Source organism: Sarcophilus harrisii, chromosome 2 (assembly GCF_902635505.1).
Source record: "Sarcophilus harrisii chromosome 2, mSarHar1.11, whole genome shotgun sequence".
In the NCBI taxonomy this organism is placed as follows: Eukaryota; Metazoa; Chordata; class Mammalia; order Dasyuromorphia; family Dasyuridae; genus Sarcophilus; species Sarcophilus harrisii.
The window spans coordinates 634,345,887-634,372,475 of record NC_045427.1 but is presented as its reverse complement, the minus strand read 5'-3'; the positions used below and the strand labels follow the sequence as shown (position 1 = coordinate 634,372,475).

The 26,589-nt window shown below is 33.7% G+C and overlaps 1 protein-coding gene across 3 annotated transcripts in view; it reads right to left on the bottom strand.

Annotated features, from left to right (window-relative positions):
• RUFY2 (RUN and FYVE domain containing 2) overlaps window positions 1–26,589 on the bottom strand; it is a 46,838-nt gene that overhangs the window by 15,321 nt on the left and 4,928 nt on the right. The window contains exons 2-13 of one of the 3 annotated variants that reach the window (XM_031956876.1): window positions 23,977–24,150; window positions 20,075–20,192; window positions 13,878–13,979; window positions 13,089–13,212; window positions 12,656–12,717; window positions 11,589–11,654; window positions 8,999–9,068; window positions 7,067–7,168; window positions 5,406–5,522; window positions 4,416–4,583; window positions 3,455–3,552; window positions 655–774 (exon numbers count right to left, since the gene is read on the bottom strand). In XM_031956876.1, the coding sequence (XP_031812736.1) occupies window positions 655–774; window positions 3,455–3,552; window positions 4,416–4,583; window positions 5,406–5,522; window positions 7,067–7,168; window positions 8,999–9,068; window positions 11,589–11,654; window positions 12,656–12,717; window positions 13,089–13,212; window positions 13,878–13,979; window positions 20,075–20,192; window positions 23,977–24,150 (1,321 nt within the window). Of the gene's footprint in view, window positions 1–654; window positions 775–987; window positions 2,549–3,454; window positions 3,553–4,415; window positions 4,584–5,405; window positions 5,523–7,066; window positions 7,169–8,998; window positions 9,069–11,588; window positions 11,655–12,655; window positions 12,718–13,088; window positions 13,213–13,877; window positions 13,980–20,074; window positions 20,193–23,976; window positions 24,151–26,589 lie in introns of those variants that run through there. The other 2 variants (XM_031956877.1, XM_031956879.1) reach the window with 2 other exon arrangements.

Here is a 26,589-nt window from a genome sequence, read left to right as displayed (position 1 = left end):
AGGTTTATTTTTCTTTCTAGGAATTAATCTAACTGATTATCATGAAAGAAATTTGTTGGCCTTGGCAATCCATGAAACAAAAAAGGTACAAAAATAGCCCTCAGTCTTGTGGAATAACCTCCCTTGCTGGAACACATACATTGTATTAAGTGAGAGGTTCCAACACCACAAATTTACTGACAGTCAAAAAACCCCAACACAGACTGTTATCTACAGAATAACAACAGCATCAGGAGAGACACTTATGGCCACAATCAACAAATGTATTTTTAAAAAAGATCCTGGTAACCCCAATTAATCCACAAAAGCGAAGTATCTGTGTTCTAGACACTGTGCATGGCACTGGGGAAATAAGAATAAGAACAACTCAGCCCTTTCCTGATTTCACTCTAATGGGAGAAACTCCACCACCACACAAAAGTGAATATAAGATGAAATGGTGATGGGGGACTTACCCCATTATCAACTGGGGACATATTACAACAAATCTCAATTATAAGATAAAAATAAATACTGGTATACTCCTTCTATTATGAGAATATATTAAGAAAAAAGAGAGCATGTACGCATGCATGCATACACATGCACACACACACACACCCCCCCCCCCCCCCCCCACATCCTTCTTTGGATCAAAAGGAAGATGATACTCACAGCTGTGTCTCCTTTTGGGATATCTGTTTCTGTAGGCTGTCAGACTGACTCAGACACTCTTGTTCAAATTTCTCATCCTCATTCTTGGCTTCCATTTGAGCCTTCTCTGCTTGCTGCAATCTGGTGTAATTCAAATCAACTTTGGGTAAAACTGAGGCTAGAACTAGGGTGTAAAAGGGTGAAGAAGACAAATAAAAGAAAAATGGGGAAATAGAAACATTTCTAAACAAAAACAAAGTCTGGGGGAAACTTACAAACTCAAATGAGAAAGAGCCACACAATGCCTAAAAATGGCTTCCATGATTGTCATTATGCCATATAATACACCCAGGACACGGTCTTCAGATTTACTTTATTTCTTGCTTAAGATTAACAATGCAAAGCAGTACAACTTTTATCACTTACATGGAGTTTAGACTAAATTACAAAGTAAGTATGTGCATTACTGCCTTTTAAAAAACTGCCAAGTACAGCCCTTCCATTATCAGCACTATTTAAGCAAAGAAATTACAATGGGCTACGTATTGTATGAGAATACAAGAGCCATGAAATTACATGTAATAAGGCCAAGAGCAGAGAGCCATGCCCATCCCCAATCAACAGCACAGAGCATATTCTGCAGCATTCTCCCTGTCCTTACTGAAGGACCCCAGTGCTGTTGGGTTTTGCATATGTACATGTGTACGTGTGTATCTGTGTATGTTTTGTTTTTTTTAATTTAAAAAAATTTCTCTGGTAGTTGGCACTGTAGCTCCCTCAACCATGTGCTCCCACCACCAAGTGAATTAAAAGCTAAATTAGCTAAAAACATTGTGTTTGTTACTTTTCTTTCCTTAGGATTTTGGGACCTGACTTTCCTACTTTTCTTTTCATATGTGCTTATTGTTTCTGCTGTGTATCCCCACAGCTTCTGCTATGAGAGATTTAAAAATATTTGATTTTACTGGTTTGAAGTTGTTTGTTTATTTTAAAAAATAAAAGCTCTCTAAAATATTCCTGGAAAATGTGATTCTAATTGAAAGGTGTGATAGCAAGTTGATGTCTAATGAGTCAAATTCCAGCTGGTCCATTTCCTTTCACAATTGCAAGTGTGGAGTCACAAAAATGGGTATTTCCCTTGGGTTTCTGTAAAAGTTGCTATTTCCCCCAAGTGAATTAAGAAGGGAAAACACCACTTTATGTCTTTGAAAACTAAAACAAAATGCAAATTCAGGAACATATAAACTCCCCAAAGCTTTCTTAAAGGCTTAAGGGGACTTTTGTCTTATCAGGCTCATCAAGGCAAGCTTTAATATTGTGCTACTGTCCAAGAATGCTTAACAGAAGTGGCAAATAGGAGAGATACCCAAAGCACAAAAGACAGTCAAAGAGTCTGTGACAAACTGATGTTTAAAATACTGTAAAAATCAGGGTAGAGCCATAATGGAAAGAGAGTGTCAAAGGAAAAAGAAATTTCTGTCAGCAAAATATGGAAACAAAGGTTAATTTAATTTTGAACAGTTTGACATTTTACATTAAAAAATAGCTGGAAGATAAGAAGACTGTGTTTGATAAACCTGATCTGCACTGGCTCAATATTCAGAAAAAATCTGGGGACGGTGAAATCTGGGGGAATCCAAAATCACTCGCTCTCTTTATGGAAGTATATTACCACAGCAGAGAGTCTAGGGGCTTCCTAACACCCTTCTGTAATATTTCATTACATCATTTTCTTTTTTATTGAACAAGCTGTACAAATGTGGACACCCTTTAAGAATTTTTAGATGCCATGGGCATAAGGCAGCTTCAAAAAGATATATCTTTGACCAATTTGTACTGGGGCTGCGCGTCACTGCTGGCACACTTCACAAATGACATTGCAATAGTCCTAGTCTGAGTTAATAAATCTTTATCACTTCAGGATGGGATGGACAGAAATCAAAGGCAAGAGAGAAGTAATAAAAATGTCCAAAATGTAAAAATTGGGATAAAAGAAACAAAACAAAAGAGAAAAGAAAAAAGAAGAAAGAAAAGAGGATGTCAATAAAAGAATATTCATGTCAATAAAGCTTTAATAGTTATGTTTTTCATTGGTAGATTCAAAGAAAGCAATGGTAAGACATATGTTGACACCAATATGACAGGGTAATGGAGGTCTATTACATTTTCCAACAATAAAATGAAAAATCCCACTTACAAATGATTAAATCTAAACAAACCTCTGCTACACTTGACCTCAATGTATGAACATTTTCAAGCATCTTTTTCTCTCTCTCTAAATGACTATACAACAGATGCTAAATTCTTCAAAATGTTTTACATACTTGGATGCAAAACTTGGCATATTTGTAAGCCAAATATACCTCAGAATCAACCCCCTACCACCCAAGAAATTATTAATGGCATTCTGCTGTGGCCAGTGTGGAAGGTAATAATAGATTATTTGAGTTCTAATGAATCGAAAAGATCATCTGATCCAAATCCCTTATTTTACAGATGAGGAAACAAGCAGAAATAAACCTGTCTTCAATGCTTATAACACCTGTTTCTGGACAGGTACATGACATGATAAGAGTCAGTGAAGATGACAGTTGATAGGCACTCAAGTCAAAGAAATTTCATTTTACCACTGGTTTTTTCCCTCACAAGGCAACTATTTTCAAACAACAAAAACCAATGGTAAAATCCAGCCAGTTTCTTCCAAACAGGTGATTAACCTAACACTTTCCTAGGAAGGCAGCTTTGGTGGCAAGTGGCAGGGTACAGTCAGGGAAAACGAGTGAAAGGGATGAGAAAGAAGCAAATGCTATGGATGCCCTACCTTTGTTCCAGTTGTTTCATGGCAGCAGTGATTTTATTGGTCTTGTCCTCCAGTCGACCAATTATTTCATTCTTTTCTTTCATGCCCTCTTCTGAGCCCTGGTTGGAAACATGAAAGCCACAATGATTTGGGGATTACTACATGCTAATGTGTAATATGTTTGGATTTTTTTTAATCAGACTATTCACTAATAGAGTAAATTAACTCAAATTTTTAGCAATGTTACTCTCTATAATACAAAGTAGTATTATTAATCATTTAACATATCAATGGCAAAAAAAAAAAAACCCCAAATCCATGTGAGATTATTTTTCATCAATGTTGTCTCAAGGTATCCTCTTAAGACAGACCTTTTTTCACCTGAGTTAGTTATTTAATTGCTTTGACATGCAAGTCTGCTAAAGTATACTGGTACTTAATAAAAGTTGCAGAAAATCATCTGATCAAAAGATGGCAGATTGTAGCATCATAAGAACCAAAGAAATCACTATAGTGTTTGGACTTGGGTTTTGCTCATACAACTTTAATTTTAACCATTCTGGTCTTTCTGAAGTCATTATTGTCTTAAAAAGGATTCCTTTGTCATTGCTATATAATTAAAAAATCACACATCTTCCTTTTCTTTGTAATAATGACAGCTAGCTTTTATACAGTGACTTAAGGTCTGCAAAGCAGTTTACTACGTTGTTATATGTGAAGTAACTGCTATTATTATTCTTTCCTTTGTCCAGGTAAGGAAATAGAAGCCAGGAGTGGCCAGCACCTTGGCCAGGTTCACAGAGCTGGCAAGGGTCTGAGGTTGCTGTGGAATTCAGGTAGGTGCTTGGTACTTTCTGTTACCCTCCAGTGGCCAATATGTGATGGAGGCTGCATGCACAATGATGCCCCTGACTGCTCAGTGACCCCCAATCTGGGGATTCTCACCCTGACACTTCCTCAGCTTATGAGGATATTTCTTTACCTGCAGCTTCTGATACATCTCTATGTTAATGGCTTTAACGTCCTCCAGTTGTTGTCGAAGGCCTATAAGAGTATCTTGTTTCTCATGGATGTCTTTTTCCAACAACTTCATGGCAAGCTCAATTTCATGTTTCATGCTGACTTGCACCATAAGCTCATTCTCTACATCCTGAAATTTGAGCACATACACAATTCACAGGGTAGCTCCCAAAATGAAAGCATGTAGAGGTCAATGGGACTCCAAAGACTCTCCCAATCTAAGCACTTCACTACCAAGCAGAAGGAGGCCCCAATGGCTTCAGTAACTGCGACTGGATTCAGGTCTTGTGCCTTCAAATCCATTGGTTTTGGGGCCACATCTTTCTCCTATGGATTGGCATTTTATTATCATCTACATTGTTACATATTGCATGCATCCTATTCCCATACTAGGTAAATTTAGGGTGGATAGAACCATATCTTATTTAATCTTTTTAGCTTTTCTGGGACCTTGTAAAGTACACCTCAGAAGCATTTTTCTAAAGCAAAAGGTGAATAGAAGAGAATGTTTTAGTATTTAATCTTCAAGTATGCCCAGTTTTACACCCAAAACAAACAAAATCATATATGGGGAAAATAACAAATCTTCATCCCAAAAGCTGGACAGTAATTATGAGGGTGTTGTTGATAATACTAATATTAACTGATATTTCTATGACATCATTAGATTTATAAAGTGCTTTATGCATATTATTCATTTGATCCTGGGATGTATTTCCTTCTCCTTGGATGAAATGTGGGAGGCTACAAGTGCAGAACAGGTATACACTATAAGATACAGTTACTATCTACAATCAATACTGGCTGAGCATTTTTATTACGAAGTAGGGCTTTAGGTGAGGGGGAAAAAATATCAGAAAATGAATGTACTGTAAAATGTATTAGTGTTAAAGTGGTCTTTAAGATTTTCTCTTCCCAGCATCTCTCCTAATTTAATATTAACGGTGCTTACTTGTCGTAACTGGGATTCTTCTCGAAGCTGTCTGCGGGCCTCATTGTACATCTCATCCAGTCCCTGACGAGATTGTTTGTATGTCTGAAGCTCAGTCTCCACGTCTACTTTGGTAACCTAGGAAAACAATCATATTATTTACCAGAGAACTCAGAGAAATTCATTCTGTTACAAGATAGGCCCAGAAATATAAGACAACCAAATCACTGGCAAGTATTTTATGTGTAAGATCCAAAGCTGGTGACTGTCAAAACAATTTGGTGCTGGCTAAGAAATAGACAGATTCATCAGTGGAACAACATACAGAAGCAAATAAGTACAACAGCCTGCAGTCTGATAAACCTAGAGATCTCAGAAATTTGGGCAAGAAAAACTAATCAAAAACTAATAATTTTAGTTTTATAAATATAAAATATATGCAGAGAAATCATGCATAAAATATAAATGGAAAACATATAAAGTAATATGAAAGAAGCTAGGTAGACCAGTATCTCACCTCATATACTGAGATAAGTTCCAAGTAGACACATGATTTAGACATAAAGAAGTGACATCATAAACAAAGAAGCATGAGAAAAATTATCTGTTAGGGGAAGTATGTATGATCAAACAAGAAAATGAGAGGGGCTCACAGAGGGTAAAATGGATAATCCTCATTACATGAAATTAAAAAGGTTTTGCACAAATCAATAAAGCTAAATTTAAAAGAAAAGCAGGAAATTGGGGAAGGGGGAGAAGAGAATCCTTTCAGTAAATTTCTCCGGTGAAAATCTCATTTCTAAGCTACATAGAAAACTGTGGCAAATTTATAATAACAAGAGTCATTCCCTATTTGCCAAATTGTTCAAATTTATTACTGTGGCTCTATATTATATCTATCAGTTAGACTATGTTGAAAAAAAAGGAAAATGATAAATACTAGAGGGGTTTTGGGAAAACAGGTAGATCAACATACTACTGGTAGAACTGTGAAGTGATCTAGTCATTTTAAAAGCAATTTGGAAATACGCCACCAAAATTATTAAAACATACATACCCTTTCACTTAGTGATAACTTTACTAGGCCCACATAGCAAATCAAAGAAAGAAGACAGGGACCCTATGAACAAAAATGTTTATAGCATCTCTTTTTGTAGAGGCAAAGACCTAGAAACTGAGGCGATAATTTGGAATTATCAATTCCATCAATTTGGAATAGCCAGACAACTTACGGTATATGAATATGATAATTCTATTGTGCTATAAACAAATGATGAAGGAATGATTTCAGGGTAATCTGGGAAGACTTGAATGAATGGATGCAAAATAAAGAGAGTAGAACCAAGGAAGATAATTTATATAGTAACAATACTGAAAAGATAACTTGAAAAGACCTGGGAACTCTAATCAACATAAAGAAAATTACAATGTAAGAAAACTCTTGATGAAACATGCTAAAGAAAACTTCTAGATAAAGAAGTGAAGGATTTAGAGTGCAAACAGAGGTATTTTTTTGGGTACATGGCTAATGCAGGAATATGTTTTACTTGATTATACAGATTTGTAACAGACTTTGCTTTTTTTACTTTCTCACTTGGGGGAAAGTGGATATTCAAAGGACAGAATTCAAATGTAAAATTGAATATAAAACAATTTCAAAAAAGAAAGTATTTCATATATACCTCTAAATGTTGTTGTGTTTTCATTAAAATCAGTTTATTTTCACTTCGTAACTGATGATTTTCTTCTTGGAGTTTAATGATATTGTTCTTTGCTATTGCTAACTAAATATGAAGAGAAAGGGACAAGAAGAAAGAATGTAAACATCTTTTTGTTAAAAAAAAAAAAAAAGTAGTCATTTAAAATCATTACTAAAATCTTTTTAAACTTGTTCCCCTGGATAGGATCTACTTATGTGTTCTATAAAGCTCCCCTTATCCCCAAAAAAGTTATGCTCAGAAATAGAAACAAAGGAAAATAAAATCCTCAAATAAAGGTTTTATATTTCTATACATAAAATCATAAGATTGGAGCTTGAAGGGACATTTTATTAATTATTATAATTAATTATTATAATCTCTCTGATTATTAAACCAACTTTGTTTTTACAGATGAGGCAAATAGATCAGAAAGTCACTTGGATAGCAAGGCTTCTCTGCTCCCAGATTTAGTGTTGGGAGAGATCCCAGACTCATGGAGTCCACTATTTATGTTGTTCAACAGAAGAAGTGATTGAGGGCCATAATCATTCAGACAGCAAATGACCAAGCCAGGACTCAAAGTCAGGTTTTCTGACTGTCCTTCCCAGCATGCCTCTCACCTGCCTCCCCTGTACCCTTCTTGGCATTGGCCTCATCCTTGCCTATTAGTACACAAGGTACCAACACCACCTATCTAATAGAAGTGTGTTTCCAGTTCTTAAATCAAAAACAAACTAAAGGAGTGACTTTAATTGTTTACTCTTCTTTTAGACTCCTTAACTCTTGTATTCATTTAGTTAACTATACATAATATGTAGCAAAGACCTGAAAAACACACAAAGGCTACTTTGATAAATATCAGGGCTTGAAAGTCATTACAAATGTTCAGTTCTTTAGCAGGTTTGTTTTTAAACATTTTTATCGACTGAAATGATTATTCACTAAAAAGTTCACAGCTTCAATTTAAAGGATGAGAGTGGAACAAGAGAGAGACAGAGCAAATGCCAGGCCTGTTGACCCACTGATTTAAATGAGGCAGTTCATGTTAGTATCAATAAATGAATGGGAGTTTATATGGCAAGAGTAGAAGTAACAGCAAGAATATTTCCACACTCAAAAAAATGAGTTTCTCTACAATCAAGATTTCTTTACTGATTAAGTAGGGACATACGTTAATTATTAGGATGAACAAGTGAGCACAATCGGTCAAATTATCTTGGGCTCACTCAACTAAACTGAAAAATCTAGGCCAAATCTAAAAAAATTAGGTTCCAGGTAAAAAACAAATTTTAATAGAAAATAAATTCCATGGTCTATATTTCTTTCCATATCAACTATTCCTATGACCTCAATAATTGTGGGTACAGGCTCATTTTATTGGCTAATGGGTTTTTCTTCAAATTACCAATAGTTTCCTAAACAGAGAATGAATCAGACATCTGGTTTTGCTTCTGACTAACCTAGTGGCTGTGGAACACACACTAATACAAATACCACAGGGGGTCATTGTGATAACAATAGGAGGAAATAACTGGACAATAATTGTATTTATGGATAGTCTTTTGGATAAAGATGGACAAATCTATTTTATTAGGACAGTATGACATTTAGTGTCACTAGAACACAAGTACTAATTGCACATGAGCTAAAAGCTGGAGAGTTTAGTTCTCCATAGTTTCCTCCTGTAGACCTATTCCTAAAATCTGATCTACTAAAGTATCTCACAATCAAGTAGGCCTAACCAGGATCCTAGCAACTTTTTCCCCAGGGATTTAACAACAGTTATCTCTATCACAGATTCTTCACAATGCAGCGTTTACAAGAGCTTACATAAAAATTCATACATATAATCTGAAAGATCATATTATTCAGCAGGTCTATGAAATAAAGGTATACGTTACTGGATGTGAATACCTCTTCAATCAGTCTAGTGTTTGACTTTTCTAATGAATCAACTCTTGAATGGAGGCTGCTGACTGTGCTGCTGAAAGTAATAAAGAAATTATCATTTAAAATTACAATAAACTCAAAGAGGTAAACGCATATGTTATAACAAACCCACTGTTGGCTGGCATGAGCCAACTTCCCAGCCCACACTGTAATTTGGGAGATGTTTTATTTACTTGGATCCTGATTTCATTTCTTATTTCAGTGAGGGAACAAAAACTCTACAGCCAAACCTTTTATATATTTCTGATTACAATTTTGTTTAGGGTTTCTTGTTACTTCATAACTATCCTTCTTTTTAGATGACATTATTTGCAATCAATATCAATGTAAAGTTGTATTCTGTAAATCTGAATAGGGCAAACTTAGATATTATTCAATGCTATTAAAACACAGAAAGATGGTTTATATTTCGGTAAATATGATTGAACTATGGCAGTTGGAAATGAAAGGAACCTAAGATATCATTTAATTCAGTGGTCCCCTCTTTTTACTGCCATCAAAATACTTGGTCAAAAATTTGCCCAAGGCCAAAGAGGTTCCATGCCTACTTTGGTCCCTCTCAGAATCTTGTTAATACTCAAAGAGGCCTTCCAAAGTAACCCTGGGAATGGGAAATATGGATGTAAAATGTGCTGAAATTTTTAAGCATCAGGAACCCAGCCGGTCTGCAGAAAATGAGATGTCAATTATGGACCCAGAAAATGTTGATTGAACTCACTTGGACTTTTTAAAATCTCTATGTATAAGCTTGAAACATTGTGGCTTTTATTTCCATATTTTAGCTTCACAACCTCCTTTTTGCTAGGATTCCAACTTACCTCTAATGAAATATTACATAGCTTATGTTCACAGAAGAGATTCATCAAATATTTGACAAACCTTACAACCGTCTCATTAAGCAAACCAAGGAATGTGTTGATTTTATTATTAAAAGAAGAAAGGCTATAGATTCTAGTCACCCCAAACCAAGATCCCATCATTCTTCAACAGCTCATAGGTAAGAATTCACAATAGCATCTAGATGTAATACTGCCCTTTGATCTGAGCTACTGCTTTACTGGGCATTTAACGACCTGCAAAATGTGTCAAGACTCTTGTCTTTCTGGTCTTATCTCATATTACCACCATCATTCTACACTCAGGAAACAACGAACCATTATCTATTCCTCAAAGAAACTTCATCGCTCCCACCTCCCTAGCTTTGCTAGACTGTTGCTTAGACTTCAAATGCCTTTCCTTGTCTTTCATTTAAAGTCCATATCCAGTGCTACCTCCTCCAAGATGTTTTCTCTGATCCCTTTAGGTCATTAGTGACCATTTCCTTCAGAACACAGACATGCTACTATACATTTTGCAAAGATATTTATTATATAACGTTCTATACTTCATATAATACATGTCACATTCCCTCCTATACTATAAGCTCCAGGAGGCCACAAAATATGCCTATTTAAACATAGTATCTACCCCAATGTCTGGCACAGTGTCCTACACAAAGCAGATGCCTTAATGTTTGTGGAATAAACCATGTGTGTAAATAAAAACGATGCATTTGGGAAACATGGTCTGCATGTTTATAATATCAATAGTAAAAATGCATCTTATTACATCTGTCATCTGTTTCTTCAAACACTTAAATAAATAAAAAGCCCTTGTCAGATAGATCCTCCGCCCTCTCCATCTGGGGAAGGAGAGCTGCTACTTCTCCTCCTGTCAGTCATTATCTTTGGATTATTTCTGATATAACTATTCATGTACGAATCTCAGAATTCCAGATCTGATCTTCTCTAGTATAGCTTCCATCCTCAAGCTGATAAGAATGAATAAAGATTCTGAGGTAGACGGTAGGTCTAGGAGATGTCTCTCACTTGGGTATGGACTATATAGCTTTGAGATTTAGAGCAAGGAGAAAAATGACTTTCTGATTTACCAAAATCACATTAATGTTTCTCCAAGTTCTGCTTTTCTCAAAATTTAAGAGAAAAATATATACATTTCTTTCTTCTTCTTCTTCTCCTTCTCCTTCTCCTTCTTCTTTTTCCTGAGGCAATTGGGGTTAAGTGACTTGTCTATCATCACATAACTAAGTAGTGTTAAGTATCTGAAGCTGGATTTGGACTCAAGTTCTCCTGACTTCAGGACCAGTGCTGTGTCCACTGTGCCATCTAGCTGCCCCTAGATTTCTTTTCAAAAAAATTAAACTCTCCAATGTTTCCATTCTCTACTGAAAATCAATCTTGCTTCCAATAATTTCATTGTACTTTACATCTTATGACATGTACATATATATATATATATATGTATAGAAACAGAATAGGAGGCCAAGGTGATCTGAAAGAAAGCTAAAATAATATTTTAAAAATCTATTAAGTAGGGCAGCTAGGTGGCGTGGTGGATAGAGCACCATCCCTGAAGTCAGGAGGACCTGAGTTCAAATTTGACCTCAGACACTTAGCACTTCCTAGCTGTATGACCCTGAGCAAGTCACTTAACCCTAACTGCCTCAGCAAAAAAAGAAAAAAGAAAAAGCTATTAAGTATCCATAAATACTTACTTCAGTTGTCTGTTTAATTCTTCAACATAATTCTTCTGATCCAAAATGGCAGCAATTTGAACATTCCTAAAACAGAGAAATAGTTAGCTTAGTGCTATTATGGAAGTGTGTACCCAAAGATGATCATGTCATCCTAGAAAGAAGTAGAAAAATATTGTTTATAAGTTCTAAGATAAGAATGCATCATTTTTCTACAAATAACAAAAACCAACAATAATCCCCTAATCTTATGATAATGTGCTGCATAGATACATACTCAAATTATAATCATGCAAAATATTAAAGTAGATCTATAATATTGCTGATTTGGGAGTTCCCTTATAAAAGGCCAATTACAATCCATTCATGCCTGTCAAAACTGTGTGAATCTCATTGATGTCTGCCTGTAAATTTATTCCAGGACGTCCATCTGAAGTATTTACATTGCCTTTTTGCTTTATCCCAACATTAGGAGGATACCAACAGGACACTCCGGCTGTCCCACTCACAGTCCCTAACTTTTGCCACAATCATACAATTCTCTAATCTATTACAAAGCAATCAATTACCAAACGTGCTTTGGTAATTAGTAATGCTTTTACCTACTACATGCCAGGCACTGCGCTGAGTGCTAAATGACAGAAATGTTAGTTAAACAAATGGCTTGTTAAACAAATTCAGAATATCCATTTGCAAGAGAATATTAGTTTTATAATAAGAAATACTATCATTGGTTGATCTGCAAGAAAAGGTACTCTTGCTTAAGTTTTAAAATGTTCCTATAGTACTATACTGTAATATTGAAGTTGCTCCAGTAGAGTACTTCTGTGAATAATTTGAAAGAAATGAACAGCAGAATTTTTTTAAAAAACTGATTTTTTCCACTTGGTGTCATAAAATTTATTTTTAAAAAGAAAATGAAAAATGGCAGGAAACTACTGCAAAATTAACACTAAACCCCCCCTTTATTAATAAGTATGGCTAAATTAACACTGACTTACACAGAAAATTTATACTGATCTACACAGATTTATGATTTATTACAAAATAAATCAATATATATGTAAAACCACTTATGAAGATCATACCTTTCTTTATTTCCAATATCTTCTTCATTCTTTAAATACATAGAAAAGTCGATTACCCCAACCTAGAGTAAATAAAATTATTTTTACTTAAATAGGAGAAATGATTAAAAATCTTTAAAATAATAAATGATTTTTAGCAGAAAGCTTTATTAACATGAACTCAATTTTGTCCTTAAAAATCTTAAAATGACATAATAATAACCGACATTTTATATGTTGCTTTAAAGTTCATAAATGACTTTAAATATGTCCTCATTTAAGCTCCACAATCAGCCCTCTGGAATAGACATTATCATCTTTATTTTTATAGATCAGAATCTGAAGTAGAGAGGCAGGATTTGAATTAGGTCGCTTTAACTCTAAAGTGTTACTATCAAATGTTTTATTTTGTTTCTTTTCTTAAACACAATTCTGAATATAATTTCCCACTTACTTGTGAGTCTAAGTCTTCTCCCTTTACACACAGATTAGCATCTATCACATTCAGGCCTACCAGAAGGCCAACAATAACTGCTCCTTCTTCTTCCATCATTAGGGCATGATATTCATAGAATTCACTATAAAATTCAAATGACAAATTAATTTCAAGCACTGAGTTTTGAAATCTGACCAATTCATATACAATATTAGACAAACTGGAGAAACATTTTCAGAGTTACAACAGAAAATAAGTAGCTTTTGAAAAAATTAAAAATTACTTTTCAAGTCATAGACATGATGAAGATTATAATGGAAAGGGCTAAAAACAGAAACTGAATACTACTATTAAGGCAGATATTCAAAACAGGATGAATATGAAAACTTTGCCCAAAGCCTTTCTCAATATGATTTCTAATTAATCTCCAGACAAGCCTTCTGAAATTATACTTACAACTCTCATTCCAATTAAAAAAAGAGAAAAATCAAGATTTGATGGCTTACCCATGGTTACACAATGGCAGAGGCAACCAAAAACCAAAATCAGAATATAGTTTTCCTGACTCTTTTCTCAAAAGAAAAGTATAAATGGAATTTAATCTAACACTCCTTTAAGCTTTCTTATTTGACCTTCCATCCATGTTTAAAATTTTTTATTTAGAATGCAAAAGAAAGAACTTATGGTTAGCTTGCTAGAAAAGGAAAGGACTGTAATATTAAAACTAATCTTCTGATATAAATGTATAGAACCGATTTAAGAAAATGGAATTAACTTAAAGAATTACTAAACATAATATTTACTAACCTCAGCAGATCTCTTTGAATTATCAAGCAGCGCAAATAGTCAGCCATTTTCTTTTGCATGAGGGCCAGTCGTAACCATGCTCTGGCACGACCCAGGGGGGTCCTGGAAAAACCAAGCAAACAGACCAAAATGCAACTTCAGCAACTTAAAGTCATTAGTCACAGAACTAATCTATTAAGAGACACATTTATGGAAGGAGCCCCCAAAACTTGGGGCCAGTTTCTACAGTGAGTGAAATCTCTAAAATACATTTGTTTGCTTCTACAAAGAGAATTCCTCCAAGACACCAAAAGGATAGTGCCTTCAAAAAGTAACTCACTATAGAAATAGCACAGAGGCAAGAACCTTAGAGTGCTGAATGCTATGTTGTTGAGCATGGTTTTCTTTGACTCTATTACCTATTAAACTTGGAGGTTGGAGCAGGTCACTTTTCCTCTGAACCTCAGTCTCATGAGAGGTCAGAACTAGGTTATATCTATGGTATAGTCCTTTCCATCTTTAAGTTTTTTGTCCCTATTTTAAGAAAATGTGCTTAATGAGAGTAATTTGGTCAGTAGATAAGACCCTCAAAATGAACAATAAAAATGTCATCATTAAAGTGCACTTATCTAAGTGCCTGACATGTAGTGTTTAATGAATGATTTATTCACTCAAATTGAAATCCTTGTTTCAATCTGTAGGAATTTTCCAGAGTATTTTAGATGCATTAAGAGAAATTGATTTTTAGAGTCAAAAGGAAGATTGAGGACTATCATATAATCTCAACTTTATAAATTAAGAAAATGAAGCCGACTCATTTCCAGTATAGAAGAGGAACTGATTAAAACTGTTTAAGGTTAAAAATCATTCTCCAAATGATAAATCAGATGATATTTTCAGAGGAAGAAACTATAAGAAGAAATGCTCTATAAATTTTAGAAAAATCAACAAACCTAAAATAAGCACAAAAGAGAAGATACTAAAAATTATAAGGGAAGAAGATAAATTGGAAACAAAAAGAAAGCATGAAAATAATAATTAAATGAAAAATTAGTTCTCTGAAAAGTCTATTCAAAACTGATAAACATTAAGCTAATCTGATAACATAGAAGAAGGCAGAAAATATAATCATAAAATAGCAAAAGAAAAAAAAAGGCAAGCTGAAATCACAAGGAAACTAGAAGAAATAAAGACATGTTATACATAGTTATATACTAACAAAAGTGAAAACACAAAAGAAAGTGTAGGATATCTTTAAAAATATAAAATAACCAAACTACCAGAAGACTGGATAGAGATCTTAAATTACCCTGTTTTAGAAAGAGAAACAGATCTATCTATTAAAAAAAAAAAAAAAAAAAAAAAAACTAGCAAGAAAAAAACCTCCTATACTTAATAGATTTATAGGAAAATTCTATCAAATTTTTAAAGAAGCATAAATATCCCAATACTTATACTTCACCAATTATTCTCAAAAATTGGGAAAGCACCCTAAAGATAAATATAATCCTAATACCTAAACCAGGGAAAGATAAAAATCTAGAAAGAACACTATAGGCCAATATCATAATTAAACATTGGCTCAAAAATTCTACACAAAATCCTATCAACCAAATTTCTGTGATTTATCCAAAACCTCATTCATTATGACTGAATGGAATTTAAATCAGAAATGCAAAGATGACTTAACATTAGGAAAACAACCATTACAATGAATGATCCAAAAACCATGTGATCACCTCAATAGATGCAGAAAAAGCTTTTTATGAAGAACACTTTTTTATAATAAAAGCTCACAAAATATAGGCATAAAAAGGTCTTTTTTTTTAATACCCCCCCCCAAAAAAAAAACATTTATCTAAAACCAAAAGCAATGGGAAACATTAAACCTTTTCCAATAAATATCGAAGTTGAGCAAGGGTACCTATTTTAGTTCTGGAAATGTTAGTAATAGTAGTAAAAACAAGAGAAAGACAATTGAGGGCTAAAGATAAGTAAAAGACAAAAATAAAACTATCTCTATTTGCTGAAGATATGATGGTTTACTTGGAAATTCCCAGAGAGTTGGCAAAACAACTAATTGAGATAATTAATAGCTTCAGGAAAGTTGCAGGCTACAAAACAAATCCTCAAAAACCAACAGAATTTCTATTATTTATATAGAAATTTATATTTTTATATAAATAGAAATATAAATTTATATATATATATATATATATTTAGTATATATAGAATACAGAAAAAATTCTATATATTTCTATAAAATAGAATATATTCTAATAATTTCTATTATTTTATTCTATAAATAGAATAAAAATTCTATTTATTCAACAGCAAAACATAAAAAGCAATACAAAGGGAAATCTCATTTCAAATAACCACAATATGCATTAAAAAATCTGGGGATCAACCTTCCAAAGCACACAAAAGATTTATAAAGATTCAATTACAAAATGTTACTTAAAGTACATAGGAACAATCTATATTGCTAGAAGAAGACTTAGTGCTCATGGCTTAGGCAATATCAAAATGATAAAAATGACAATGCTGCCAAAATTAATTTATTCTTTTAATGCTCTACTAATTTGAATTACCAAGAAGATACCTTACAAAGCCTGACAAAATAAAAATAAAATTCATTTGGAAAAACAAAAGATCAAGGTACAAGATGAGAAAAAAGGAAGATGAAAAGGGCTATTGCACTTTTAAACCTCAAAAAACTATATCACAGAGCGGCAGTCATCAAAACCATGTGGTATTGATTTTTTAAAAAGCAAGATGAAACAAAGGATCAGACTAGACAAAGAAGATTCAGAAACAGTAGAAGTCAATAACCTAATGCTTAATAAAGTAGAAAATATAAGTTACATAGGGGAAAACTCCCTATTTGATAAAACTACTGGGAAAATTGAAAAGCAATCTGGAGGAAATTAAGCTTAGGTCAATACTTTACACCATACTTCACAATATACTTTAAATGGATATAAGAGCTTAATATTCATCATTAATATTAATTTCAGATTTTTCAGTCTTGGCCTAGCACTCTATCTACTGAGCCACCTAGCTGCTCATTAACAATTATACTATAAAATAACTATCAGAGAAAAAGATCATGTACCTCTCAAAGCTATGGGTAAAAGACATAGTCTTAACGAAATAACAGACAGAGGCAATTATAAAAGATAAAAAACATCCAGCATAAGAAGGCAAGTGATTTCAAGTACTATCAATAAGAAAAAAAGTACCCACATAGTCCAAGTTATAGCAGCACTTTTGAGGATAGCAAAGAATTGCAAACAAAGCATATGTCCATCAATTGAGGAACAGTTAAACAAACCGTAATAGTGGAATGTAATGGAATACAACTGTGCTATAAGAAATCATGTGTGTGATCAATACAGAGAAGCAGTGATATATTTATATAAACGAATACAAGCAGGACCAAGAAAATAATATACACAACAGCTATACCAAAAAATCAAAAGTAAATATAGCAAAATTATAAAGATCAAGTGAGACTCAAAAGAAGAGATATCAGAAGATACCCCCAACCCACCCCTTTAAGGAGAGGAGAGAAGTCCACAAGTGTGATACACTATACACATTTTTGGACTTTCTCAGTGTATCAATCAGTTGTGCTAACTTTATTTCCCTTCTCCAAAAATATTCTCTTTGTTAAATGGGACTGCTCTTGGGAAGCAGAAAGGAAAGGAATACACAGGATATTATGGTGATGTAAGAAATAAAAAATATGGGGCAGATAGGTGGCGCAGTGGATAGAGCACTAGCCCTGAAGTCAGAGGGACCTGAGTTCAAATCTGATCTCAACACTTAACACTTCCTAGCTGTGTGACCCTGGGCAAGGAAAGAAAAAAAGAAAAGAAAGAATCAATAAAAATTTTTAAGGAATAAATGCTCTGATGAATATGGAAATATATTTAAAAGAATTGCATATGTTTGACCTATATCAGATTGCATGCTATTTTGGGAGAGAGAAGGCAGAAAAAGAGGAAGAAAAATTTGGAACACAGATTTTGCAAAGATGAATGTTGAAAACTATCTTTGCATGTATTTGGAAAAAATAAAAGTATTATTAAAATGTTTAAAAATAAATGCTGTAAATCAGTAAGAATTAAAAACTGCTGTTAGGTTTTACATCATACCAATCAATTTGGCTAAGTTGATAAGAAAGGAAAAATGACAAATGCTGGAAGGGATGTGAGAAAAAGGATGTACACTATTGGAGCTGTGAACTAGTCGATATTTTTTAAAGAAATCTGAAAATATGCCCCCAAAGCTATTAAAACATGCCTACCCCTTGACCCAGTGATAACCCTACTGGGCCTATATTCCAAAGAAATCAGAGAAAGAGGATTCCTATGAACAAAAATATTTATAGCAGCTCTTTTCATGCTATTAAAGAATTGAAAACTGAAGAGATACTCATCAATTGGGGAATGGCTGAACAAGTTACGGCATATGAATGTGACAGAATACTATAATGATGGAAGAAATGATGGAAGGATATGATTTCAGAGAAACCTGAGAAGATGTGTCAATTGCTATACAATGAAGTAAGCAAAACTGGGAAAATAATTTACATAATAATAATACCATAAAGACAAACAACTCTGAAAGACCTGGGAACGCTGATCAACACAATGAGCAACCACAATTCCAGAGGACTATTGATGACACATGCTCCTCACCTCCAGTCCCAGAAGTGACACTCACTATGCAAATTGAGGTCTATCTTTTTGGATATGACTAATATAGGAATTTGTTTTGCTTGGTTAAATACGTTTATAAGTTTGTTTGTTTTTCCCTATTTTTCAATGTACGTGAGAGAAGATGTAGGGAGAAAAGACAAATTTTCATTGTTTAGGGGAGGAGATGGGAAGACAAAATAAAATGAGGCTCAGGAAGTTAGGTCATTTCTCCAAATATATACAGTAATTTTAGAGGCAAAGATCTCCTGACTGCCTGCCTGGTGATCTTCTCACTCTACTTTATTCACCTGATTTATCTGCACTACCTCATTCTGCATTCTGACTCCATCACTTCTGTCTCTGGAGGTGGATAGCATATTTCATCCCGTCTAGCTGCATCTAAAAATTGTCATTTTTGTCCTTTAGCAATTCTAATGTCCCATTTTTTGGTCTCCCCTCCTTTGCTACTGACTATACCAGTTTCTAAAATAATACTACCTAGTTGCTGTCCAGGGAAGGATGAGGGGAAAAGGAGGGAGAAAAAGGTTTTGCAAGGGTAAATGGTGAAAATTATCTTTGCACATATTTTGAAATTAAAAAACTATCATTTTAAAAAATATATCACTACTACCTGGAATATCAACTAAAACAATCTCCATTTATTAAAAAAAATCAGAAAATTTCCCATTATTGTTCTTATATCCCATCTTGTTCTTATAATCATGGCTCATATATTTTTCTGTGGGAGAAATGGGCTCCAGTTATGATAAATCCCAGAAAAATATACAATCAGACAAGTCATTAAAGGGCATTAAGTATCGTCTGAAATTAGAATCTAAATAATCTAAACATCAAGTCCTTTATTTAATCCAATAAAGAATCACAACTAACTCGATCACTGAAAAACTGATGAAAAATAACTTTTGTGATTTATGAAAATAAGCTTTTAAATTAACAACCACTCACTAAGTTATTTCCCTTTTGTATTTTTGGCAGTGATTGAATCTAATGACATGTCTAAGCAACATTCTTGATAACATACCATTAGCTAATCAAGACAAGTAATCAAATATTTTTAATCAACTGTTACCACATATCACTATGTGCTGTAATAGTCAATTCTTTACCTGTATTTTTTCTCGTACCTTCTCATTTAATCCTCCCAGCTATTACTTGAGTCTTTATTTTCCACTTACTAGAAAAATGTATCCTTACATCTTTTTCTAAAAGGAAACCACGCATTAATTGGGCATGGTTGGATTGAGAGAAAAACTATTTGTTGGAGAAGCCATAAAATCTGAATAATCTCCTCTCCCCCACCAATGCTCCACCACTTGAATGTATTACTTCCTAACTCCCCAAATCAATTGTAGAATCCCACCTAATACTAATTATGAAACAGTATTTCCCCCAAAGGGGATTAAAGGTTATCCACACACATTTCCTCTTGAGTGTCTTACTCCTGACTATTTATTGGGTCTTAAAGAGAAAAAAAAAAAAAAGACTTACTTAAGTCCAGGCAAATCTCTCACACTAGCTGCTATCTCCTCTGCTTCTGGGTACAGTTTCTCCACCAGCTCCAAGGGCCCCCAGATTGTTTTATTGTAACTGAGAAAAGATTTTCTTACTAAAAAAGAAAAAAATACAGTTTTTTCAATTAATGTTTCTTTAGAAAAACAAGCTACTAGACTTTTCTTTCATAAAGTAACCTGGTTTTAGGAATATCTGGATCTATACAGGAAAAGAACTATAAAGGAAATCTGTGATACTCTATAGGAAATCAAGGACGAGAATATTTAGGGCCTATTTGTAAAGCTCCTCAAAAGAAAAATCTTCCATTCTTACATCAGTTTCTCCACAGGACAGGACATGGAAGATAGGGGACTCCTAATAAAACCTTATAGGTTGCTATAATTCTAATTAATACATGCACCAAATTTCTAAAAATAAATATTTTTTATGTAAATAATATAATTTCCCAAGATTTACAGACTTTTCCCCAGACAATTAAGTTAAGAAATAAGGGGTTCCTTCTTTTCCTTTGCCTCTTGACTCCAACAAGAAAGCACTACTAAAGCAGATCGAGCTCTATAATCTTTATAAATTAAGTGACAAATGAAACCAATTAACTTTCATATGTGAAAAACCAGGGTATGTCACTATCCTATTTACTTTCTGTCACCTCCAAGAAAAATGAACTCTGTGAAATCCCTTTTTTTTTTAATAGTAAATTGACCTTATTTGCCTAGCAAGATTTCTAAGAAAAATCACAAAGACCTTTAGGAATATTCTGTGCTGATAAAACTAAACAGTATAACAATACTTTACATGGTGGAAACTCTATGCTGTTTCATAAAGTTGAAGGTCCAATTGATACTTAATATGGCCACCATGTTAAGGCTAGAATAATGTTTTGTTAAAAAAAGGTTGAAATTTACAACCCATCCCCACTTCCCACTCCCACCCCTCTAAAATAAGTGAGAATATTCTGGAAATCATCTGGCAAAGTCTATGCATTTTGCTAAGCCTAGGGAATATATGCATCATGTTATTATTATAAAAGGGGGGGGGGGAATCACTCAAAATGTATTTTAAAAAGCAAATTAAAACACTGAGAGTGACTTTCCAATGTTATATAAAAATATATTTTAAAAATTAATGACTTAATGGACAGTACATTGTGATGACAAAACTTTGCCACCACAAGTCCCTTCTGGGAATTTGGGCTATGTTTATTATTTAACTACTTTATAAATCCCTCTGGGCTTTCATATATATCCTTATCTTCATACTCAGTAGTCAAAATTTCTCTATCTTCAAGTTATTCTCATACTTTCAAAACAAAGCAATGATAACATTGTTCTTTTTCTACATGAATATTTTCTCCAGACTCTACTTTTTTGTACACAATCTCTACATCAGTTTATGATTATGTAAACTAGAGAAGATACATATGAATACAAAACTGTCAACAAATACAGGTTAAATAGAATATGGTATGGAGTATAAATGATAATTTTTTTGGTAACAGGTCCATTAAGATTTTTCTCCAATGTATCACTGGGAAATGGTGGGAAACTGAACATTCCAGGGCAGTGTCAACTAAGTACAAGCTCTGATAAGTCCTGCCAAGTTATAAAAGCTATGAATATTGGTCTGGCAATGGGCTATAATGTCTGTCTGTTGAACACCAGATTAAGTCAGTTAACAGAGGCTCAGCTCTTGGAGGGCCAAATGGGATACATTTTTTAGCAGCAGGAAGTCTGAAAGAAGTCCTACTGAGACACAGATGGCTACAATGGTAAGCTAGTGGAAAAACAATCCACACCAATAAAACAGTGGATTGCTGAATGTTAAATTGTGTCCATAGATAATGAAATCTATACAGCAACTCTGCAGTGAAACACAAGTGAGATATCTTAACATTATGAGATGTGTAACAATATGTTAATTATAATCACAATGCTATAATACATTGGGAACAATCTAGAAATGAGTTCTCAACATGTGGTAACAGTACCAGGTTATCTCTATCTAGAAAAAGAGCATCCTTATATACTTGCTTAATAGGGCCCACAATGATAACATGAATGTATACTACATTTATATGAGCTAACAAAAATTTTAACCATTACAATAGAAAGTGCAAGTAAAACTGTCATCTATTAGCATGATGACAAAATCAATAAAGAATGAGATCAAATCAGAAAATGTATGAAAAACACTTTGTGAATCTTTAAGTACTTTATAAATCTCAGCTATTAATAAATACCTCTCACTAATGAGGTGAGAGAATATGGTATAGAATATTTCATATTGTGGTGGTTGATTTTACTTTACTATTTTTCTTTGTCACAAGAGAGGGTTCAATGGGAGTCGGGGGACATAAGGCAATGCCTCCAGAATAAACAATAGTAGCTAATATTTGTATAATGTTTTAATTAATATCTTCAAAGTGCTTCACTTTATACTAATCTGATTCTCCATGAAAAAATACTAATATTTCGCCATTTTATATCTGATGAAACTGAGACTGGCATCATAAATAGAAGCAGTAAGACTTAAGTTTAAATCCCAAGACAATTACTAATTATGTGACAGCTTCAATTTATGATGCTTTATCCATTATACTGCCAAGCTGCTTTTTAAAAAAGGGATTTATGATATATGTTTTAAGAGATGACCAAAAAATTTCAACAATAATAATAAAGATAAACAAAGCTTACAGATGATTTAGTCCAAGACTCTCTTTTACAAGAGGAGGAAATTGAGGCCCAAGATTGTCCAGGTATTGAGTTGCAGAGCCAAAGTTCAAAATCAAGCCCTTTGACTCTAAATGCAATATTCATCCTAACATGCCAGTCTACATATTATAACTAAAAAGCTCTTCTTTGCTAACATATTTACAAGATACTCATAATCATAATGCCTTCCTAAAGCCAGGCCTAACCGAAAACTCACTATTCTGTAATTAACCTAAAGAAATTTATCTTGGTCTCAAAGAGCATTATTCATTAATACTCTGATTTAACTAAAATTCAAGTTTAAAAATAAAATAAAAATCACATTTCCAAAAAAAAGTGATAATAAGACTACCAGGTTTGAATTCTTTGAATAAGAGGTAATTTTTTTCTGATTACTGACAGGGCAGTCAGAAAAATAAACTTTTGAAAGTATATCTCTAAAAGAACTCTGGGAGATGACTAAAAACCATTACATTGAATTCCCAATCCCTATATTTATGCACACCTGCATTTTTGATTTCCTTCACAAGCTAATTGTACAATATTTCAGAGTCTGATTCTTTTTGTACAGCAAAATGTTTTGGTCATGTATACTTATTGTGTATCTAATTTATATTTTAATATATTTAACATCTACTGGTCATCCTGCCATCTAGGGGAGGGGGTGGGGGGGTAAGAGGTGAAAAATTGGAACAAGAGGTTTGGCAATTGTTAATGCTGTAAAGTTACCCATGTATATATCCTGTAAATAAAAGGCTATTAAATAAAAAAAAAAAAAAAAGAAAGTATATCTCTAAATGGTATAAAATTATTTCTCTGCTGATAATCCAAATGATTATTCAGAGATTTGCTAAAAAATGCTTGGAAGAAATCAATAGGAACAAATAAAATGAAGAATAAACATTCCAAATAAGAATGGGTCGAATGTGTTATCAATTTTAATAGAAGATAGGTGATAAAAAAAAAAAAGCAAGAGTCAAGAATTGATTGTTCTGAATTTTAATTTACTTTCCCATATTATTTCCAACTAAGGCAAGACATCAAATGTACAGCGGAGTGTGATTTAATTTTGAACCTTTCCTGAGACTTAAATAATTCACAAAATGTTTTGTAAATAAAATTCACATGGCTGCCTGGGGAAAACCCAGGTTAATGATGCACATTCACCTTTCAATCCATGCTTCAAGCAATGCTCCATGACCACAAAGAACTGCTGCAAAGGAGGATAGTCAGAGTCCAAGGTTCGGCCAAAGCTCAGAGCCGACTCAATCAGCCCTTTGATACTCAATTTAGCCATGTTCAGCAAGTTGGCTCTCTCCACAGCTGTGGGGTCCTTTACCGCTAAAAACAAAAGGGAAATCAAGAATGCATTTCAGTGAATAATAACAAAGTATCATATTGAAAAATATTATGTTTTCTTCAGTGGGAAAGCTTGATTTCATCTGAAGACAGTTACTTATGGGGAATACCAATCAAATGTCACTCAGATCAAAACACTGGGAAAAAAAGCTCAAAATGGCCACCCCCAACTTGGGCCCAGCTTGTACTGCTCTCATCACAGCCAGTTTATATATACATACAGAGCTATGAAAATTTAACTATGTCCACTCACAAACTCAAATTTTGATTTAATTTGTTGTGATTATCAAAGGTAAACGAAACATGGGCAAGCACAGTGAGTTGAGATCTATATTACCAGAGGGACTAACCACATTGATGGATTTACCAGAATAGTGAGGCAGTGAGTAAAGGTGACTAGATCTGTGATTTCACTGGTTTAGGGAGCTTCAGATGGGAAATCTTTTCCCACCAATGTAAGTTGGTACCTTCTTGTCAATTTGTAGTCTTTGGGAGCGGCCTCAGACCCTACATGGTTTCATGGTTTACTCTAAGTCACAGAGTCCATTTATATCAGGAGTGGTCTTCCTAGCTCTGAGGTCAGTTCTCTAACCATTGTACACTTTTAGAGTGGTAAATTACATAGGGAGAAAATAAGTTTTACTCTTTTAACTATTACCTTTAAGAGAAAATGAAGTAAAAAGATAATTTTTAAATTGGAACTTATAAAAAATACTAAAAAGGCAGCAGCAGGTGGTTTTCCAGGAGGAAGATTAGAGTTCAAGTTCTGTCTGATATACTAACTATAAGTGGGAGATTCTGAACAGCAGCACTTCTCAGCACTCCAAACCACCCTCTGCTCTAAATACAAAGACAACTTTAAAAGACTTCAGAGCTCTGATCAACTGATGTGGTGACCAATCAAATGCAATTCTGGAGGAGAGAGGGATGAAGCAAGCTGACCTACTTCCTAAAAGATGCCAACTAAGTTAAAGAACTAAGATGGTAGGGAGTAGATAGTAGAGTATGAGCTCTTCCTGGATTCCCTCAGAATCAACATTATGTCCTAAATTATAAACTTAACTACTGAGATCTGGTAAGGAAATTACAAATCTAAACTCTGTTTCCTCTCTCTCAAGATATATTTAAATCCTTTATGTAAAAGTTCACTACTCCTCCTAGCAACCTAGATATCAGAATTTTAAGGATAAAAGCTCATCATGGACTAGGAACATAGCAAAGAATAGCAACAACTTTAAGATTATAATACATCTAACTCAAATTTAAATCTTTTGTGTATATAAAAAATTCATTTATCATCAAAGTACCTATGACAAAATTATAATATATAGACAAATTAAGGTAATATTTTGTAAAATCATGTGATTTTTGAGCAAGGAAAGATTTTAAAGATCATTTAATCTGGCCCACCTGATTTTAGGGGGAGAAAATGAAGATCCAGATGATTAAATGACATGCCCCAGTCAGTTAAGTCGCTAAAAGGACCAGAATTCAAACCAATATTTCCATTACACTGTGCAACATTTTTGCAACTATGAAAGCACAAAATTTTAACTTTCCCTTCCTTTATGATTTCTAATAACTCATTTATCACAGTATCTCTTACTGTGATTGAATCTATAAAACTGAGACACTCAATGTTGGTAGAGTTGTGAAAAGATCCAACCACTCTGGAGAACAATTCAGAACTATGCCCAAAGGGCTATAAAACTGCATATCATTTTGATCCAGCAATGCCATTACTGGGACTGTAACCCAAAGAAATCATAAAGAGGAGAAAGGACCCACACATACAAAAAACGTAGTAACTCTTTTTGTAGTGGCAAGGAATTGGAAATTGAATGAACGGCATTAATTGGGGACTGGCCGAATAAGTTATGAAATATTATTGTTCTATAAGAAATGATAAGCAGAATGATTTCCAAAAAGCCTGTAAAGACTTACATGAACTGATGTTGCATGAAGTGAGCAGAACCAGGAGAACAATGTACACACAGTAACAATAAAATTATATTATTATCAACTCTGATAGACTTAGCCCTTCTCAGTAATGTGGCAATCCAGAGCAATTCCAACAGAGTTGGGATGAACAATGCCATCCACATTCAGAGAGAGAAATATGGAGACTAGAGGAGGATTTTCACTTTTTGTTATTGTTTGTTTGTTTGCTTTTTCTTTCTTAGGGTTTTTTTTTTTTTCTCTTTTGGTCTGATTTTTTTTTCTGTACAACACAGCAAATATGGAAATAGGCTTTAAGAGTATTATGCACATATAAACTATATCAGATTGCTTGCTGTATTAGGGAGGAGGGAGGCAAGAAAGGGAGGAACCATGAAAATTTGGAACACAAAATCCTACAAAAATGAATGTTGAAAACTATCTTTACATGTATTTGGGGGGGAAATACTATTGAGGAAAAAA